Source organism: Crotalus tigris, unplaced genomic scaffold, assembly GCF_016545835.1.
Source record: "Crotalus tigris isolate CLP2741 ecotype Arizona unplaced genomic scaffold, ASM1654583v1 scf7180000017573.2180621, whole genome shotgun sequence".
Classification (NCBI taxonomy): Eukaryota; Metazoa; Chordata; class Lepidosauria; order Squamata; family Viperidae; genus Crotalus; species Crotalus tigris.
In genome coordinates this window covers 295,837-317,228 of record NW_024096483.1, presented here as the reverse complement: position 1 = coordinate 317,228, position 21,392 = coordinate 295,837, and the positions used below count along the sequence as shown (strand labels likewise).

The following is a 21,392-nucleotide window of genomic DNA, read 5'->3' as shown; positions in this document are numbered from 1 at the left end:
CAGAAGCGGCACTCAGAGCCCTCTCTGTGGGCATGTGCACCGTCGCCCCAGTCCTAGGCCTTCAGCTGGGTTTTATAAAATCTTTTCGCTCCGCTGCCGTGTGCAAAAAAAAAAAAAAAAAAGGTTCAATCAATCAGTCAATTTTAACTTCCCACAGGAAAAAAAAAAGATCTTGCAAAGTTGGAATTGATTGATTGAACTTTTTAGTCCCACCCAGTCTGCCATTACCACCGCAGCCATGCCCACCCAATGGGCCACACCAAGCCAATGGGCCACACCCACCCGGCACCCGATGATGCATAAGTGGGTTTTGGGTTGCATTTTGGGCACTTGGTCTCTAAAAGGCTCGCCATCATTGCTATAGAGTGTAAATTACACATACAAAATTACCATTGTCCATAGATAACATAGATAATGGATAAAGATGACAAAATTAATTTAGGAAAGAGCTTTCATAGGTGAAATTTCTATACATATTTTACCAAATGTTTTACAGAATACTGAAATGCATGTCAGTTTATTTACAAAGTTTACATAAACATACGGTTCCTCATGCAAAAATGATATAAACATGAATTTTGCAATAATAATGTTAACATAGTACCCTGATCTTTGCATACCTATCTGCCTTGCATGTCTGACCTTATATCCTACTTTCTCATGGACCTTTCATTTCAAATAAGTATATATAAGTTTGTATTCCCTCAATTACGTATTGGTGGGTTTAAAAGTGTAGCTTTTAAGACTGCAGTTTTATCCATTTCTACTGAGAAAATAGATTCTGTTGAATTCGATTTTTATCCACAAGTAAGAGGGAATAGGATTGCAAAGTGGCAGAACTATTCTAATGCTCTCTTGACTACTATTTTAAAGAGCAGAAATAATTACTAATATATACATCTCTACCTACTTCTTCAAGCAATGGGATTTTTTTTTTAATAGTCCCACTGCTGATCTATATTTTTCTTGTCTAGTTGGTGACATGGAAAAGGTTGGAAATGGTAGATAGTTTCAGGTCCTGGATGCCTTCTGCTCTGGCTCTGTTCATTTCTTTCTTTTTTTCTTTCTTTTAAAGAAATTTAAGGAATCCTAGGATCCTGAGACTGATCAAAGGGCCAAACACTTTTATAATTTCAGGCTTTATTTTAAACTTCTTTTTTAAAAAATGTATAAAAAAGCATTTTAAATTTCACTGACATAATAAATGCCCGGTATAACTAACAAAACATTCTTACTGAAATAAATGACATCTAATGTGTTTTTCTGAATTATGAAATTCTGTCAAACACCAGCATATAACAGCAGTTATTTATAAGAGAAATATTTCATTGAAAATTGGAGTTATTTTACCTCCAGAGTAGGCAGCAATGAACCCAACAGGATTTAGTTCAAGATAAACATCAGAGAGCTGCCCTATAAAGAGTTGTGCAAAAGGCTCTTGAGCACTGCTTTCCAATTTCTACAATATGTTTTTCCATATAAACACTTAGACAATACTGAACTGTGACAGCAGATGATGTTTCCAAGTTCACAATAAATAAGTATAGACAAATCAGAAATGTTCATTTTTCTTAAAAAAGATTCTTTGCAGTGCTAGGATTCTTGGCACATTCACAGAGATTCAACACAGCTTGTTGCAAATCCTATCAAATGCTTCCTTTTGCCAATATAATAAAGGACAAATTCCTGTCACACATCTGCTGTTAGATCATATACTCAGAAGACTATTCTACCGCTTTTCATTACATAATCTCCTTAGCTGTGTGTTCAATCCATCAAACTATGTCTGAATGAGGAATAACACGCAGTTAGCTGCCTCTGGTCTTTGACCACATTGCTCCTTGAAATCTTCTCATACAGCTGCTTTATTGTAAATCCAACTGCCAAAGAGCTTTCAAATGCTGTCAATTTATTTCAGCTGTTTTTGAAGCAGTACCACTGAGATCCAGGCAGCATTCCATTCATAAACATTAGAAAAAGGCACTCAGTTTAAGGGCTGCCAGAAAGGCTCATGCAGATTCCTAAAAGAAAACAAAAAGGTGTTACACAGAATGCATCAATCCTCTCTTATTTTTGTCCTCCATTTTATTGGTCACAACCTACAGACTTTTGTATCCCACTTAACTTTTCATTGTGAAAGAAAAAATAACTTTTCTTTTTCTCTTGATATTTTCCTTCTTGATATTTCAGATCAATGATTTTTCAATCCTTCTCAGAGAAAGCTTGTAGTACATCTACAACTGCTGTTGTACACATACAGTGTTACAGTTCCATTTTCAGATGATCTCATTAGTTACTGAAAGATGACAAGATCAAACACAGGATCTTTTTTCTCACCTCCCTGCTAGCCCCCAAAGTTGGTAGAAACCCCCAGAATGGAAACTACAACAGGAGCGACTGAAGAATCCTAAACCCCATTTGACACATCCAAAACCCAATGACAAATTTGGAACAGCAATAAATACAGAGAGGCAAACATTTCTGCAGCCAATAGAAACACTATAGACAACTGACAATTAGCCTCCTTTTCCTTCTTCTTCCCTGTTTATCCTCCGGGCGAGTCAAATCTCTTGTATCTGTCTCTGGTCTTCTTCTTTTGCCGAGTAATTTTCCAAGTTGATATAATCCACTTACCCAGCAGTTCCTGTATTTTTACAAATGTTGTTGGGAATACAAAAGATGAAGTAAGAAAGATAAATACTTTCTGTCTCCCAAACTTTGATGGTTCTCCTGATAATTCCATTTTTCTTGTTAAATCAGAACCTTGAAGATTTTTTTCCTGTTTGTGTCAAATTGTAATTCTTTTCCTTTGTTGTTTCATCAATTTGATCATACTCTTCTAATTTGTAGTCTGCTGTCTGATTTATTTGTCCCTTTGTTGTTATTTCCTGGGTGTTTTTAATTGTAAGTTTAGATTGGAAATATGCTTATTTAAATCATCAAAGTTGTTTCGGATTTCCTTGTGGTTTGAGTCTATTGTCATTTGTATTTGTCCTAGCTTTACATATATTTCCTCCTGGAAAGTATTTATCTTGCCTTGAAGTATTGCTTCTGGAGGCCCTTGATTTTCCAGGCGATGTCCTTCAGGAGAAAATATTCAATGTGGCATCCTGTCATTTTTTGATATGTATGTGATATTCATATTGTGTCCCCCGTTCAAATAATCTTTCATCAATGTTTTAATTCAAAAGTCAATTTATCAGTCAGTCAAAATTACAGATTAGTATGTAAAGCCACTTTAAATCCTTCCTACAGATTCTCCTCTAAAAGATTACCCAAAAAGCCAAGGTTTTTCTTTTCCATAAACAGTTCTTAAGATTTAAGCAAAAGTCCAGCTGGTTTTTTTTTCTTTCAAACATTTTTTAATCTTACAGCTGGCTTTTCCTTTATTCCCAGCTGTCTTCAAGTTTATTTGCAATTCAAAGGAACAACTTTTTCTTTGTTTCTAGGCACTCTGCCAATTTCTGAGTCCTTACTGTTAGTGTTCTAGACTAGATGTCAGCAGTTATTTCTTTTTTCAGTTTTTCTTTCAATCAAAAAGTTATTTTTGTTATATATTTGTATAATTCCATCAAAAGATTTGTAGGGTATAATCTTGACCGTTTTTTAGTTCCTAAATTTGTCCAGACTGAAGTATTTTAAATCAAATTTTAATATATTTCTTCCTTCCTTTAATATTAATTTGCTGCTTCCATCTGTAAGGGAATTGGGATATAGTCCTCTCTCTTCACGTCTGGAAGTTTTCTTGTTTTGGGGATCTTTTCAAGGATTTGGATAGTAAATAGAAGAAAGAAGATCAGTACTCTCACCAATTCCAAGCACGCTGTTCACCGATGTTTAGGTTCGTGCTCTGGGACTTCGGCTGCAAGCAGCTTGGGCTAGACACTGATCTCACGCTAGCCTTTCTCCTGTTGCGTTCGGAGGGCTTTCCCCAGATCAAACGAAGTGATTGCCATCACTTTGTGATCAACGGGGTGCTCCTCCTTCACGGTCAACTCTTCGGGGCAACTTCGGACCCATCTAGGGTCCCCCAAGCAGGAAGAAAATAGCTGTGGGGAGTGGAGGTCCGCTCTCGCGTGGCCATGCACTGCGGGTGCAAAACTGGAAGTCTCCTACCATGGATACTTTAGACTTCTTTTCCCATGTTAAGTTAATTCCTGACAGTCATTTGTAGTAAGATATAAATATAACAAATAAATTATACAAAATACAAACCCAGAAAAGTAGTTTTAAAAATCACCTTCTCTGTTTTTTTCTTCATTAATTAATGAAGGAGAGGATCTTTGTGATGTCCATTTAACTGAACAAGAAAATAATTATTCCAGACAATACTGCTTAACAGTTTCATTTAAACTATCTACTAGATAACTGTGCTTACCTGTTTATCAGTTTGTTCTGTCATACTCTGTTGCTGAGAATGTTTCAGCAGCCAAAACTTGATTTAAGGGAGCAGTGATACTGGAAAGTTTAGGTGATTCTGTCAAGCTTCCAAAATGAGATTTTGTAGATGTGACTACATTTAAATCCTGTTTGTTATCTGAATCCACAGCGTCTCTTTCTATATCTAAGGGGATGAAAAGATGTTCATCTTCTCCCACTAGTTCAGGGTATGATTCAGAGAAAGAAATACTATCACAATATCCTGGTTTTTGGATGAGAGGCCAAGCATCTGAAAGATCTCCACAAGTGGAATGTGAAAGAGAACCAAGAAATGCTGGAATCATTTCTCCAACGGAATTAGAATTCCTGTAAAAAGTTGAGAAAAAGTCATTTAACAAAGATTCATTTTAACATATGTATATATGTATGTATGTATGTATGTATGTATATTTGTTTTCTGAGGTTTTTGCTCCTAGAAGCATGAAGCCGAAAACACCAGCCTGAAGATGACGAATGAGACTTCGTCGAAACGTCACCAAGACACTTCCAATTTGACGCGGGAGAAAACCCGAATAACCAAAGACCTACATACAAACACCCGCGAAAACCTCAGAAAACACACACACACAAACATATATCAGTAAATATAAAGTATGATTTGTGTTACATTTCTGCATTTAGGGGCAGAAAGATGGCATCAAGATATAATAATTTAATATCATTTTACATCATGCTGTCAGTTACAATTATTGCATATGACAGGGGAAGGAGAGAAGATCAAAATGCAGGAAATATGCACAACAAAATCATGCTTTTCAATACTAATCAAAATGCACCAGAACTGAACATTTTAAAAATCTAGTACATAGTAGAATATAGTTAGAGAAAAGACACACACAGTAGACATACCCTTATCTTTGATAGAATACAAAGATAAGAGATAAATCTTATTTTAAGATAACATGTCTACATCACTCCCATGAGTAAACTACTCATATTTTTTAGCATGAAAATCAGGAAATAGCTATATAACCTGAATTATCAGTAGTATTATCTTTTAAAATCAATATATCTAATCCTGCATGCATACAGCATCAATGAATTCCCTCAAGATTTTCAAAGCAGAAAATGAATAAATTTTGTATGTATTCAAGTAGTGTGCGTATAATCCTATGTCTTACAATTTTGTCAACGAAAACTAGTCAAATTCATTTAGATTATCTTTTGAATGTAAGTTATATGATATGATCATAAAAATTAACTTTTTGGAAATTGCCACTAAACATCTATCCAATAGCTCAAAGTCATCAATTTATTCTGCTGGGATAAATGGGCTAATTTTCTTAAATTGCCTTTTGCCTGCATATTGCACATTCCCCTTTCCCTTTCCAATTAGTGACTGAATCTGTCAAAAAAGTCTATTCCCTTGACTGAAAACTCTATAGAATATACCCCAATGCATCATGTAATAAGGACAAATAAATATTCAGTAGAAAAGTTAGCAAAACGCACAAATTTAAAACCTGAAGTACCTTTCATGAAGCGTAGACTGAGAGTGAAAAGGACAGCTATGACAACTATGTTCAAAGCTACAGGACTCGTCACAGCATAATGATGGAATCAAGTGCACTGGGCCTTGAAAAAAGAAAACCTTAAATAAGAAACAAAGTGCATATTTTTTCTAGAAATGCAAATAATTTATATTTGTTGAGACTATGATCTGGTTCACACATCCCATAGTGTACAGTCAACACATAGTGAAGAACAGCTGTTGGCCTCTGGCTCTCGCCTCTCTGTTATACAAGAAAATATCAACAACAAAAGGGGTTGTTTAAGTCCCATTAGAATTTAATGCCTAGTCAAACAATCCATCATCCACCCACTTTGGAGAGAGGGGCAGGTGAAGGATGATCGTACGGGATTGTGTTCAACACAACAATCATATGTTTGAGAATGCCATAGCAGAGGGCTCATATCTGCTCTTACACAAAATCTTCATAACACATTTAGTCTTTGCAATGGTGGTGTTGCATTTAGCCTTCATGTAAAGTTTTAGTCATAGAAACATTTATATAGTTATATTTCTAATTTTGATTTGCTTTATATTACTAAATGCTAATAATTCTATCACTCTAGCCCTATTGTTTAAGGGACTCTATGTTAATGTAACATCTTGCATATCCATAGTTACTTTTATATGCTTTATTCAAATTTCAGCTTCACTGTGTTTCTCCTACTTAGACTAACCCAGCAATTAGAGATCATACTTACCACACATCTGTAATGAATCTTGCTGGCCCTGGCAGCATGTTTTATGTTCATATATATTAAGCTGTGAACTATCAAAACATGCAAGTTCTGAACCTTCATAATGAACATCCTGTGATTGTACAGACCCTTTAGAACAGAGAAGATATTGACACTGGGTGTTAACCCATTTTATTTATATTTAAATTATTCTATAAACATATCTGGTAACATTACACTGTCATTTAACTTACAGCACTTATTATAAAAGTTTTTGCATAATATGAATTAAACCACTTTCTTGGATCTTGTTGCTTTATGCCTATTTCAACATGATCTACATTCTTGACCCTCATTATTAAGAAAAACAGTTAGAAATATTTGGCAGAAGATATCTGAAGTTCCCACAAGAGCCTAAATTGTTGTTAAGAGTTTACAATAATCCATAATTCTGAATAATATAACTATTTTTTGTCCATAATTTCCTTATTAAAAAAATCTAACTGAATAGCAACGTTTGAAAAGTAGCCGTAGCTAACTGCTTTCTTCTAACCCTGTCTTCTGACTCTCACAATTTTCACACTGCAACATGAATTTGGGATATTAATTTCTGATGTATTTTTATATGATCTTCTGAACGCTTCACAATATGCCAGACAAATCAAGACAGGTATCAACCGAGGATATATTCAATATATTCACATAAACGTATTTATCCTCTTTGATCAAAATTACATTTGGGAAACTGAATCAACTCCAGGTTACACTTAACTTACAGTTAGTTAAGCTCAAATAAATCTTTTTTTTTTTTGCACAGATATTTATTAGGTGGTAAAACATAACATAAAGGAGACATGAGTAAGCAGTAAATGTAAATGTGGTGGTGGGGGTAGGAGGAGAGAAACTTACAGTTTGGCTTCTTTTCCATGAATTGTCTCTTGCAATAGATAACACACAGGATGAAGAGCGCTGAAAGTACAGTTGCCAGTGCACTGCATATCACAGCAGCGAGCGCAGTGTCTCGTGGACTGGAAACAGTGGATGGAATTTTCACCAAATTCACTTTTGTGGTGCCTATATATAAATAAAAGCATGCCTTTTATTGATTGTAGGCAGAGAAGAGCAACAATTCAAAGCTCTTTAGGCAGAGATAAATTCTTTTAAGAATTTTCACTGCACAGCACAAACAGAATTGAAAATGGCCAATGAAGTCAAACCCTACTAAGTGCATGAAACCAAAGAAAAATACTACCATTACTCCATTTCACTACTCTTAACAGCAAAATGCTTTTCCCTAACACTCAAATGGAGTTGTCTTGTAACATAGAACTGTTATTCTGTACACTTTACACTTTTGAGATGACAGAAGAAAGCTCTTATCCTTCTTCTATGTGCCATCTATTCAGATATTTGAAGAATGTTGTTGATCTCCTCAGTTCTTTTCTCAAAGGAAATCTTCTCATATCGGTTAATTTCCAGTCCCTTGATCCTCCCCACTATTATTCTTTGCTCTTAAAAAAAATCATAATTGTAGTGCCCAGAACTGAATACTCTGCTTGATATGGTGAAACTGTAACTTTGCCAGCAAGCTATATACTGTAAACATGTTTATTGAAACTAATTCTTATAGAGAGTATCAGGTGAAGATGTTTTCTATTCCTGTTTCATAAGTGGATGAAGAACAGCAATCCAGACCTATTAATATCATCAAAGGGACATCAATAAGTTCCTCCATTAATTGTAAGCTATGCTTTGAGACCATTTAAACAAGGTCAAAGAATCTATCTACTGCTCAATCTGTCCAAAATTCATTGAAACAGAGTCAACAAGTATCAACTGAAGGTATATTAAATACGATGGATAAAACCCAGTCTTCCAAGGAGTGGTATTATAAGTAATTAACTAGTCTTATGAAAAGAAGAGAAACAATTTTCACCAATTTCCCCAAATATTGTATATCAAACATGGTAACAGATAGGAAAATTTAATAATAATTAAAGACTTTTTAAAATATTTTCGGAACCTTATTTTTTTGTCTGATTAGCCTTGTTTATCATTAATGGGGATACATTAAATGTTTGTATAGGCCAGGGGTAGGCAACCTTGGCTCTTTTATGACTTGTAGATTTCAACTCCCAGAATTCCTGAGCCAGTATGGCTCATATATTTATTGTATAGACTCATTTTGAGATAGCTCCCATATTGTTTGGCCTATATCAGGGGTAGGTAACCTTGACTCTTTTATGACTCGTGGACTTAACTCCCAGAATTCCTGAGCCAGCCATACTGGCTCAGGAATTCTGGGAGTTGAAGTCTACGAGTCATAAAAAAGCCACGGTTGCTTACCCCTGGTATAGGCCAAGCAATATGGGAGCTATCTCAAAATGGGTCTACACAATAAATATATGATTTTTATATAATACATGCATACAATGGCTCTCTACACATTATAGTAAACAAAATGCAAAGGCAGAACATGCCACTATCACTATATGCATTCTTTATGAATTATGAGCATCTATAGATTATAATTATCTGTACTCAAATATGTTTTTTTTAATTACAGAAATCTACAAAAGCTGTTTATCTGAGAAAAAAAGTATAATCTCTCTGTAATCCAAAAAACCCCCAAAGAATGTACAGTATATCTAATGCAACAAATGATATAAGGCATTTAATGCTTATAACACTACAATTGACTATTCAACAACTATAGATTGCCATATTTATGGAATTCCATAAAAATCACTGGCTTCACCTACAAACATCCACAAATATTTAATGTAATAAAAGATTAAAAGAAACTGTTCCAACTTATTAGCTTTTGAAAAATGTTTAATCTATTACCACAAGTTGGTCTAGACAAAACTAAAAGCATATAATTTGCTGAAAAATTATATGTAAAGACATAATGGCCAGTTAAAAGACCAAACACTGACAAAGTATCTCCATACATTTCAACAATATTTCTTTAATCTGGGACCTAGATATGTTGGACTCCAATTGCATTATAGCAGCTGAAGTCTAGTGAATCTGGAAGGCAAAGTCTGCTCTAACATGTAAATAATGTTACTTCAAATTTCCAAAATATACTTAGTAGAAAAAAAAATCAAACAGTTTTCATTATGCTCTCTCCTATTTACTTACTATCACTTTAGATGGAGGACAATAAAGTTTTATATTTGGAGCAAACAAACAGTTCACTTAGTGACCAAAGTTACAATGGCACTGAAAAAAGTGACTTATTTTTCATACTTACAATCATTGTAGCATCCCCATGGTCACATGATCAAAATTCAGATGCTTGGCAACTGACTATTTACTGACTTTACATCGGCTATCAACTGTGGTAATCCCACAATGGAGCTTTTGCTTATTTGATAGGTTTTCAACTTTCATTTCATGTCATTCAATAGACATTGAATGCTAAATACAAAATATTCTGGGCCCATGTCCTGTAGCCACTAGCACAGTGTTTTCCTTTCTTGCCCCCTTATTATTTCTGAAAAGGCAATTTACCAACCACTATGGTACATTCATATATTCCAAATATCTTCTATTTTAATTTATTCATCTCCCTCTATTGCTAGAAGTTTGTTCATCATTCTACAGACCTTTCAGATTGCTCTGTTTATTACACTATTTCAAGAAATGGGTTGTAAGTTTCACTTTTACTGTGTGCACAATCAACACAGTGGCATATTGAATGGCCAACACAGCATATAAGGAAGAGTACACTTAAATGCAAATATGATAAACAATATTTCATCCTTTATCTAATTTTCTGGGAGATGAGGACATAAGGAATGTAAGCAATGTTTGTTATCGCTTATAAATTTATATTCTGGTTATAAGCTAAATTACTTGATTGTTTACATCTTGAGTAGAATGTTTTTTTAAAGGTATTCTATTTTCTCAAATGGAACAAAAATGAATTACTGAAGTCTATTTTCATTATCTGTTAACAAATTTTGCGTGTCAGTAAATTCTGAACAAAACTAATAAGGCCACCAAAGCATATACAGATCACATTCCTGTAATCTAGTAGTTTAATGAGCTGTAGCCAAATGTTTAGATAGTAATTAATATCAGGTGTAAATGCTTTCACTGTCCTTAAGAGTTAGCTGTTTTAATAAATATATAAGAGAATCCATTCAGTATATGTTAATCATTATCCATACACCATTCCCTCTCAGGAATTTCAAGTTCACTTAAATCTGATAACTAAGCAGCTATTTCTTTGTTAATAAAAAGTAATGATTAAGTTAAATATTTTGCAGACATCCTATATGTAAAATAAACACTCATTCAGCCTTTGGCAAAGAAGGATCCTAATTATGGGATTGACTCAAAAGATGAAAGACTGGTTCTAGTATTAACTTGTGTAAAAAAACTGGTTAAGAGAAATACTGACATTATCAAATCTCATGGCTGAAGTTAACACTTTCTTTCCTCTTTCCAGAGAATAAAGCTTAACTTCAGAGATTATTTATACAATCTGTCTTTTTATGGTGTTCAGCTCTTCTTTCAGTGGTGTGCACACACTGGTGCAGATGTGCACAATAGGTAACTGTAAGGAATAAGAAATCTCACAGTATCTCACATCCCCATTTAACTTGTCCTTTCTATTTAACAAGGAAGTGCAGCTCCATGATTTTTCAAGAGAGAACAGGAGGCCCCCACAAAACATACTTGCTTTATAATCATTCGGCATAACTAGGCAGGTAGAAAGGGGAAAAAAACAGGTGAATATTCCCATGGAACTTAAAGGTAAAGGTTTTCCTGTCCAGTTGTATCTGACTAGGATGCAGTGCTCATCTCCGTTTCTTGGCTGAGGGAGCCAGCATTGTCTGAGGATAATTTCTGTGGTCACGTGGCCAGTATGGCTGTATGCCAGCTTCATTGCCACTGCTATACTGCTAGCTACAGAACAGCTGATCAAAGATTGGTGCTTTCCAAGACAACTTATAAAAAGCAAATGCAAACTCAAAACAGAAATAATAAAAATGATCTATCTTATGACTTGATTAAAAAGAGCATTATTTTTTCTCTACACCAACTTTTCTATAGTTGATAAACAAATGCTAAAAATGCAAAATATTTGATTTGTGTAATGGAATAATGAACCCTGAGTTTTACTCATTAGGTGTTTGTTCAGAAAGGATGCCCAGTTAAAGAAAAAAAAAACAAGAAGCATCTTAAAATAAATTATAAGCAGAGATTAATTAAAAATATCCCTTAAATTAGCTAGCAAGTTCAACCATAAGAGGGTATCTCCAATTTATGAGCCTGGATAACAATAAGGTTAGTAAAAAGTATATTTGACTACTGGAGTCAACAGATTAAAAATGCAGCTTTTAAAGTCTTGCTGAATATGCCCAAATGTCAATTTTTTTGTGTAGAGAATAAATTAATTTTGATATTTAAAAAAAAACTGGCCAGGGGTGAACCAGGACTTCATAAAAGAAATGCTGGTATAATCAATACCGAGACACAGTTCATTAAGTAAGTCTAGAAACTTGTTTTGTTTCATATAATATACTGCAATCAATATTTGTGGTAAAAAAATGAAATAACGATTCCCATCCCATTTCCTTGAAAAATAAAACCAGAAACAGAGGGAACATAAGAAGATCCTGGAACAGAATTTATTAAACAAATGTTTAAGGGCCAAATTATGGTCAGCAAAGAAGCAGTTCAATTCCTTTAATCAATATCTTAGTGTATACTGAGTTGGCATCTGCTTCTATAGCCATACGCTAGGTTAAAAGTAATATGAGAATGCCTTCAATATCACAGTTTTAGATTCTCTGTTATAAAGAGTAGAAAAAATAGTTATGTTTTTAATGAATTTGTATTTATTATACAAGTGCAGTACAGTATTTCGTCTGTAATATCCCTTGAACTATCTTTCTGCCTATTGGCTCTGAGGGACCAGACAGTCTAGGCATTACCACTTTGTCTGGACATGAAGAAGACAAATTACTATTGAGACAAAATGTAAATGGAAAATTACTTTAAATCTTATTATGAATCCTCCTGATTTAAAATAACTACTCCATTCTTGAAAGGCTGTTTTTAGGCGTATGCATCTTCCAAATGTAGAAATACATTTTCCATATTTCATCTAGCTACTTTATCTAGTGATAAAAAAAAGTCTCAATATGTGCTGTTTTGGCATAAATGTTATATTTGATAATGTTAAAGAGTCATGTTTTTTTAAATGTAGTATTAGAAACTAGTTTGACGTTTGATGAATATGTGATATATATAATTAGTTTCCCTTTTGTTGTTTTGGTATTTTTTTAAGTTAGTTGCTGATTCAGAATTTAAAGTATTTTCTGTTTTATTGTTTTTTGTAAAATTTATTGAGGCAAATAAAATAAAAAATAAAATGCCTTAGCAGTGATTTAAATTGCATTTTCACAAGCGCTAAAACTTATTATTCTCCTGAAATAGTAATCGTAAATATACAGGTAGTCCTCAACTTGCAACCATTCGTTTAACAACCATTTAAACTTACGACAGCATTGAAAAAAGTGATTTACCAATGGTCCTCACAATTGTTGCATCTTCTCCATGGTCACATAATCTACATTTGGCTGCTTGGCAATCAGCATGTATTTAGAATGGTTACAGTGTCCCAGGATCATATAATTGCCATTTGTGACCTTCCCAGTTGGCTTCTGACAAGCAAAGTCAATCAGGGAAGCCGGTTTCGTTTATTGACCATTTGATTTACTTAACCACCACAGTGATTTGCTTAATGAATGTAACAAAAAAGATTCTAAAATCGGCCGTGACTTACTTAACAACCACTTAACTTAGTGATGGAAGTTCTGATCCCAATTGTGATCATAATTCAAGGACTACCTATATTTCATGCTGATTCATATATTTTATTTTTTTATTCTAAATCTATAATTAAAATTTATTTACATGCTTTTTTCCCAGGCCTTCAAATTTCTGAAAATCCAGTACATTATATCCAGAATACAGTATTCAGAAGTGCTTCATTTAATTTCTGCAGATTTATTTGTTCTTGATTCCATTTCAACATATGCAACAGCATTATTTGCTATTATTGAATAATGCAGAATTCAGTGTTTATCATAAATGTTTACTCAAGAGTGATTTCTCTTCTTTTGCTTTTTATTCCCCTTTTAAAAAACCTTTTTAACTTTCTGATGGTCTTTTTACAATCCACAACTAGCTTTTTCATGAGTAAATATTTAAACCATAACTCTGTTTTAAAAGGTCTACTGATGGAGAATAGATTAAAGCACCCCTGAAATTTATAGCTAGCTAGGTAATAATCAACTGCTATCTCTGATTGTTATTAATGTTGCTATCACATTATATGATCATAGGATTTTAGCCTGGGCAGTTTATAGAGCCAATTTAGCATTCAAGAGAAAAAAATTGCCAAAACACACTTAATATAGTGTATCAGTGTACATATTTTATTTGGGGAAGTTCTAAGAAATTGAACATGCTTATTAAACGTTTAGAATTTTGTCCACATAATTATTGTGCCAGTTTTATTTACAATATGCTAAAGTTTCAAAAACCTGGAATAAATTAGTTAATTTGTGAGGCAATTCACCTAGTATTAAAGTATTATAAAAACAGCTTAATATCAGTATTCAGCAATACACATAATTACCTACAGATGTAGGGAAATCTTCAAACAACATATTTTTACTTGATGAGAGCAGCAATAAGTTTCATATTACTAAGTCCTGATTGTTGTTATCCATATGGGACCTTTCATTAAATGCTTCAATTTGAAGAGCTACTGTTTTACTCTCCCAATTAGCAAAGTTATTTGTCACAATATTCCTCTCTTCACCGAGTTGTTAAAATGTCTCTTTCAATTATTTAAACAATTAAAAAATGCATTTCTGCTAAAACTGAGGTTTTGTGAGTCTAATAATTTACCTTATTAATACTAATATACCTCTTCCTCAGTTTGTTTAAAAGGCTCTCACATTTTGTTGAGCAAAAAACTATATTACTGATTGCCAGTCCCTAACCTATCACACACAAATAATATCAAATTGGTCGGTCTTATTTACTATGTAAATAGAATGTTTTAAATCAGCAGTCCCCAAACTTTCCAGGTTGGCGATTTGGGGGGGGCGGGGCGGAAGGAGGGGAGATGCTTCCATGTGAGTGGCTGGTGTGTGCTTAAGTGTGCACAGCTCTGATTGCGCAAGTGGCATGTGTGCTGCCCACTTTTGCACAAATGGAACTTCGCATATGAGTGTGAGTGCCTGCTGCTCATGCAAATGGAGCTGCGCACAGATGCGTTTGGCCACAGCATGCGTGAGCTTCATGCGCTCGGCTGCTGCTTGTGAGGCCTGGTTCCGAAGCACAAATGGAGTTTCGCGTGTGTGCACTTGCCCGTTTGTGCTATCTGGTTCTGAACAGGCTGTGGCACGGTAGTGAGCTGTGTCCCAGAGTTGGGGACCCTGTTTTAAATAAAGATATGGGTAGATTTCATTATTTTTGCTCCTGCATTTTCCATAAAAATCACTTCTTTCATGTATTTTCTGTACCTATCATCTATTAGTCAGGCTATTATAGTAACAGTACTACATTATGCTTAAAAATAGTATGACTTAAGAGCTGCCACACCATGAAAACCATGCCATACCATGCAAACACCTCACTTATAATAGCAGAAAAATGCACAGGGAACTATGCATATGCAATAAAGAGCTGTCCCCCCACACTGGAGAACCCTCAATGTGTATGTCAGCTGTTCCAAATAACTGACCCATGGGAGATTCATGATGCATTAGCAATGACCTCAGCTGAACACTTCATGAGAGAGATTATGTGGAACAATAGGAGGAAACTTTCACCTTGCACTGCATAACTCTTGAACCTGTCAACTCGTTTTACTATGTAATCCATCAGTTATTACAGTAATACTCAACTTATGACCATAATGGAGCCTGCCATTAATGTGCAGATTGTTAAGTGGAGCATCAGGTGCCTTAGGGCTGCAGCAGACCCTTAAAGGTCTAGTGCAGGCCCAGGCCAACCTGTCCCAGGCCTCCCAAGGCCTATCCCATCCTGTCCCTCGGAAACCCCAGGCCTCATCCTGCTCTCAAGTTGGCCATTCAGCCAGGCAAGGGAGCAAAAGTGACCAACACATGGAGGGCATTTACAGTCACTTGGCCATCCAAGGGACTTGCAGGACTCACACTGCTCCTCACCCAGGACCAAGCAGTACCTATCTTATCTTTTTTGTTGTTTTTTTCGCAGAGGAGCCTGGTTGATGTGCTGCAAGGCTCAATTCTCTTGCACAAATTGCTGGCCTTGTGGAAGCCTTGTGCTATTCTAGCAAGTAGTACTTCTCACAAGAATTAGGGAGCTCTGTTTTTTTAAGGGGGCTTCACAAATCCCACAAGTGAATGGAGCTTCTTCATAATTACACTCATTGTAGCTTTCCAGAGAATAATTATGGACATATAGATAGTCCTGGAACTATAACACCAATTGGGGATTGGGACTGATGTTGCTAAATGATACAGTGGTAAAGTATGACATCATGTGACCACATTGCTTACTGATAGCAATCTAGGCTATCCAGGTTTTCATAGTAACCAGGAAAATGCATTTATATCATGAATGTTCTAACATTTTAGTATCAGAAGCACTTACAGTGTGGTTCATAAGGAGGAGGTGGATCACCACAAGGAATACATTCCATATCCTGAAAGCCCCCAAGCTTTGTCTTTCTATAAAATCTGGAAGACAGAAGAAAAATATCACATTTCTCAAATCTGAAAAAAAAGGTCAATATGGAATTATGCTAATAAAAATCAATAAAATGATATTGAAATAATAGGGGATCATATAAGGTGAGATTAAGCAAGAGTTTCAGGTAGTGACACTCTTCTGATGGGCTAGGACACCAATTTAATGCTTTATGGGACAGAAAATTGAGGGCAGTGGTGAGCACAGCACTAATGAAAAAGGAGGAGATTTATATCAAATGCATATGAATGGGCAAGATTTTCCTTTTTCCTAAGTTTTATGAAGATTCTTTTTAAATATGGTGAGCAGTACTGTACAGAATGGCAGGAAACAGTGTGCCAAATTTTGGCAATCATAACATTGAAATCCAGCACTGCAACCCAGTACATTCTGGGGAAAACAAAAAACAGGTTTTTAGACTCATTGCCCCCATGAATCCTACAAGTTCAAGCCTTTGGCCTAATATCCTGAGGTGAATTTGGTGAAACTTTTATTTTGTCATCATTTGTTTTACTATAGCTTATTGTTACTCACTGCTACTTTCTGCCCTTTCATCTGTTCAATTAGAAATGTGATGGGGAACTACACTTGCATTTGCTTGAATGCTAGTACAATTCTTCATGTGATCTGCAAAATTAATTCATTAGACTCTTAGATCGTGTTGAGAGTTAAAGTTAAACTGAAACCAGCATAAATTAATTCTGTTTTCCAATTTCCAACTCATCACTGGGAGGTCAGGGAGATGGGAAGGCTATGTGAGCAACTCTTCTTTGACCATTTTTAAGATCTCCACATTTTCACCTAAACAGAGCTTATGGTATTTCTATCTCTCCTTTACACATACAGATAATCCCCAAGTTACGAGCGTTCCCTTAATGCTCGTTCAAAGTTATGTGATGAGCACCCCATAGTGCTTACGAGCAAGTCCTAAAGTTACGAATATTGCAGCACCACGGCAGTCGTTCACCCTTATGAGTGACTGCAGTGGCTCTGCAACATTCACCCTAGTTATTCCCTCCCTCCCCTCCCCCACCTGGGTCTCCCTAGGCACCAGGCCTTCAATATTCAGCCTGCGAAGATCGAGATCCTTCACTTTCTTGGTGCTCCAGGCCTTTGGTGCATTCGCAGAGAATGGAGGCCTAAAGTAACGCAAGATTACATGAGATCAGTGGGGCGAGATCTCACGCTACTCATCTTGTGTGATCTCATGGTACTTTAGGCCTCTGTTCTCTGCAACAGAGAACGGAACTGAAGCTTGGGGACACTTCCACGTGCCTCCCGAGGCTAGATTGGGGCTTTTCATTAGAACGCCCTAAAAGCAAAGCTTCAGTACATAATCACCTATCACATCTGGAAGAGATGGTAGGAGGAAAATCTTAATTTAGCAGACTTTGATATAATAGACTTAATATCCAGTGGACAATTTTACATATCAATTAACATCAGTTGTATAATTAAATTGTATAATGATGTAAACTGCATCATTTAATAAAAAATAAATCTATTTACTATTAATATAAATATTCATAATATTGAATGGGTATTTGGAAACAACAAACATTCCGTCCTCGCAATATAAACAATTAAAGCGAGTTTTCACTGAAGAGTACAGAAGCAATTGAACAACTTCAAGTAGAAGAGCCAGCTAAAACCGAGAATATAAATTATTTACAGTTCTTCATAATACCTTCTATAACTTACCCAGGCAAGCAGTCTCCACAAACAGCATTGCTAATGGCAGAACAATTGCTTTTCTGAAATCGATTTACTGAAGCACAGTCCAAACATTGTTTGCATTTTTGAAAGCCCCGGTCCTCTTTGAATCTGTTTGGCCTGCATGTCATGCACTGGGCATCCTCGCCATATCCAAAACCACATTCCTGTGGGATTAACAAACACTACTGTGACACTTAAGAGACATAAATAATGGGAAATGACAAAGATGAAACGAGGTCTTAAGTGTAATTATTTCTGAAAATAAAAACTTTCTAGAGATAAAATAATCTTCTCAGCAGTTCCTAATGTGCTGTCCATTGTTAATAATCTCCTTTACTTTTATAAGAAATACTAACTTATCCACTTTATCTGAAAAACTTCTAGTATTTGAATGAAAATGAGACTCAGTGGATTCCCACTGCTACATTATTATAATCTTATGGAAATTACTGACATGTCCATTTTTAAACTATGCCAATAATATCAAAATTTAGAAATTAGCCTATGAAGTCCTTCAAGCAATTACATGAACACCAGAAAAATAATTTTAATATAAACTTGTTGAGCTAAGCTGAAAGTATATATGATCAACAAAAATGCTTACAATGATTATTTTATATAAACAATAGAAAAAGCTATAGAACTAAACATAATGTTAAATATAGTGCAATATATATATATATAATATTCTGCAATATATGGGGGCTCACATAAAAATACTTGACAATTGTATAAACAAAATATCCGAAAATATAATAGCAGCATAAAATTCTATCAAATAAAAAAGTGGGAAAACTTAAAAAAAATATTAAAATAACCCTACAGTTCCTCTAAAAAATGCTTCCTAATAGCTGTTTACAAGAAGGGAAAATAAATTTGCACAATAAATAAAAATAATCTATTGCTAGACAATTATCATATAGGCAGACCCGGTTGAATATAGAGAAAGAAATATCAGTCTGGTGTTCTGTTACTTGTACAGTGCTACAGGGTTCAGTTTTTTTTAACCTATATGAAGCCACTGGGAGAAGCATCTATCAGTATGGGGTGCAATTATCGGCAAATTGTTGATCATATCCAAATGTACATCACAGTCTGGCAGTGTGGTCAATGTTTTGATTCAATATCTGAAGATAATTAGAATCTGAATGAGACAAAACAAGTGAAACTAAACTCAAGCAAAATAGAGTTGTTGTTTATCCACTGAGATTCTCTACCTACTCATATATTGTCTTTTCAGGAAGTGATACTAAGAGAGAGGACCCATGATTTAGAGATCCTCTTGGATTGCTAGGTACTACTCAATTGGCAAATAGAAACCATAACCAACTGGTCCAGCTTCAGCCTTAAATGAAATAGAAACATGATCATGTCTCATCTATTACAAGGTACACTAAATGAGGCTGCCTTTAATTGCTGGAAAATGCAGCAACCTGTGCATTAATTTCTATGGGACATCAATTAGCCTATGCTGTAGCCCTGCATTGGCTTAAGTGAGATGGGTGGCCATAGAAATAAAATAATATGTATGTATGAATAAAAGAATGAATGTTTAATCCTTAAACTATGAAAAAACTTCTCTAGTAAATAACATTGCAACTTCCAAAATAGTTAATTTATAAGTGCTATTTCAATGTTATGTGTAGTAGAGAAATATATTTAGTAATATCATACTTGAAAAATCAAGAGAATAATGTTCAGAATTTTATACGAACATACCTTAGATAATTCCATTCCAGGGCCACACTGTTCACACAATATACAGTTTCCGTCATAATCTCTGTACTCCTGCTCTCTGCACTCTCCAGTTTCACAAATTATAACATTTAACTACAAACAAGAGGGAGGCTGTTAAGATTACATTATTAAAGAAATGAATCTTTGAAGAATAGTCCTATACATGCTCAGAATTTGCTCCCAAGAAAATACATAGAACAGAAATGTACTTGGAACTGCTGATGTAATTTTTGTCAATGGCAATAGTATTGAAGTTGTGCTCTAGATGTTTTGAGATTGCACGCAAGTACTATTGGCACTGTCTTTGCTTTCTTTTGCCATAGTCATTTTACTTTTATTTGCAGATTTTTGTATTTTGTGATTTTCTTCAGTTCTTTCTCTTCTCTTCTGCAATTTCCAGGTATTACCATGTTTTTTGTCTTTCTTATCAACAGTTGTTAAGTCTGCAGTATTATGAATTCTGATGTCCCAGGACATTTTAGCTTCTGCATTTTCTATTTCTTTGTCATGTTTTGGTCCCATCAGTACTTGCTTGCAGGCAAATAGTATTTTTTGTAAATATTCCAGTACAATGTTATTATGGTTTGTTGCAGTCAGTCAGATGCACCATTATTATTACTACTATTTGTCACACAGTCTGCCAGATGTTTAAATTGGACCTGGCACTTTTTTCAATCCATCAAGTCCTTCCCAAGGACCTGGGGATAGACAGATGTTCTATTATTACAGTAAGATAAATATATATTAACTTAGCTATCTTTAGGTTAATGCCAACTTGTGTTAAACAACTTGATATTGATCAGATTAATCTGCTATAGTATATAATGACATCTGGTCAGTAAGTCGACATTTATAAAAGAGTAGTTCCCTTGCTGCAGTGTAAGAAAACAATACAAACAAATAATACAAACTTTATAGTGCTTCACATACTGGTTTGCAGTCATAAACCAACTACCTAATTATTTAGTTTTTTGAGTGCAAGAATATTTACCAATATGACATATAATACATAAGAAAAATGTTTATCTACTTACAACGTATATCAAAAGTATCAGCAATCTAAAGATGAAATACTGCCACTCAAACTTTTGTGTATGCATTTTTCCTTTAAGAAAGAAACTGACCTGTAAAGAAGAAAAAAAATAATTCCTGAGGCTGTAAAGTACACATGCCTATGATACATAATAAATAATAGGCAGTAATAATGTTATGCCTGGATTTTATATCCAAGTTGAAATTTCAATGAGAAAGTTCTCATAACCACTACTGGAATCCTATCTAAGCATTTACTAATAGAAGAATGGACAAACCCATAATTCTTAATAATAGTAGAAGAATGAAGAGGACAGAAACATTATTGACCAAAATGTCAATGTGCTTGCTTAAACTCTATTAACTATAACAACATTTACAAAATAACTTATCTACTTTGCAAATTAGCATCATATTACATTTCCTAATTTAGTTCCAACTACAATTAAACTAGATTAACCTCCACTAGAGAAAGACTGATTTAATTTATGAAGATATAAACAAAGACA

General features: G+C 34.7%; 1 protein-coding gene across 9 annotated transcripts in view; it reads right to left on the bottom strand.

Moving 5' to 3' along the window:
* Positions 1–231: 231 nt before the first annotated feature.
* TNFRSF19 (TNF receptor superfamily member 19) overlaps positions 232–21,392 on the bottom strand; it is a 45,434-nt gene continuing 24,273 nt past the window's right edge. For 4 of the 9 annotated variants that reach the window (XM_039356200.1, XM_039356196.1, XM_039356207.1 and 1 more), the window contains 9 exons: positions 20,886–20,975; positions 19,834–19,944; positions 18,100–18,278; positions 16,303–16,388; positions 7,537–7,701; positions 6,652–6,777; positions 5,913–6,015; positions 4,379–4,746; positions 232–2,021 (listed from right to left, as the gene is read on the bottom strand). In XM_039356200.1, the coding sequence (XP_039212134.1) occupies positions 4,386–4,746; positions 5,913–6,015; positions 6,652–6,777; positions 7,537–7,701; positions 16,303–16,388; positions 18,100–18,278; positions 19,834–19,944; positions 20,886–20,951 (1,197 nt within the window). In that variant the 5' untranslated portion in view covers positions 20,952–20,975 and the 3' untranslated portion in view covers positions 232–2,021; positions 4,379–4,385. Of the gene's footprint in view, positions 2,022–4,378; positions 4,747–5,912; positions 6,016–6,651; positions 6,778–7,536; positions 7,702–16,302; positions 16,389–18,099; positions 18,279–19,833; positions 20,550–20,885; positions 20,976–21,392 lie in introns of all 9 variants that reach the window. The other 5 variants (XM_039356216.1, XM_039356235.1, XM_039356225.1 and 2 more) reach the window with 3 other exon arrangements.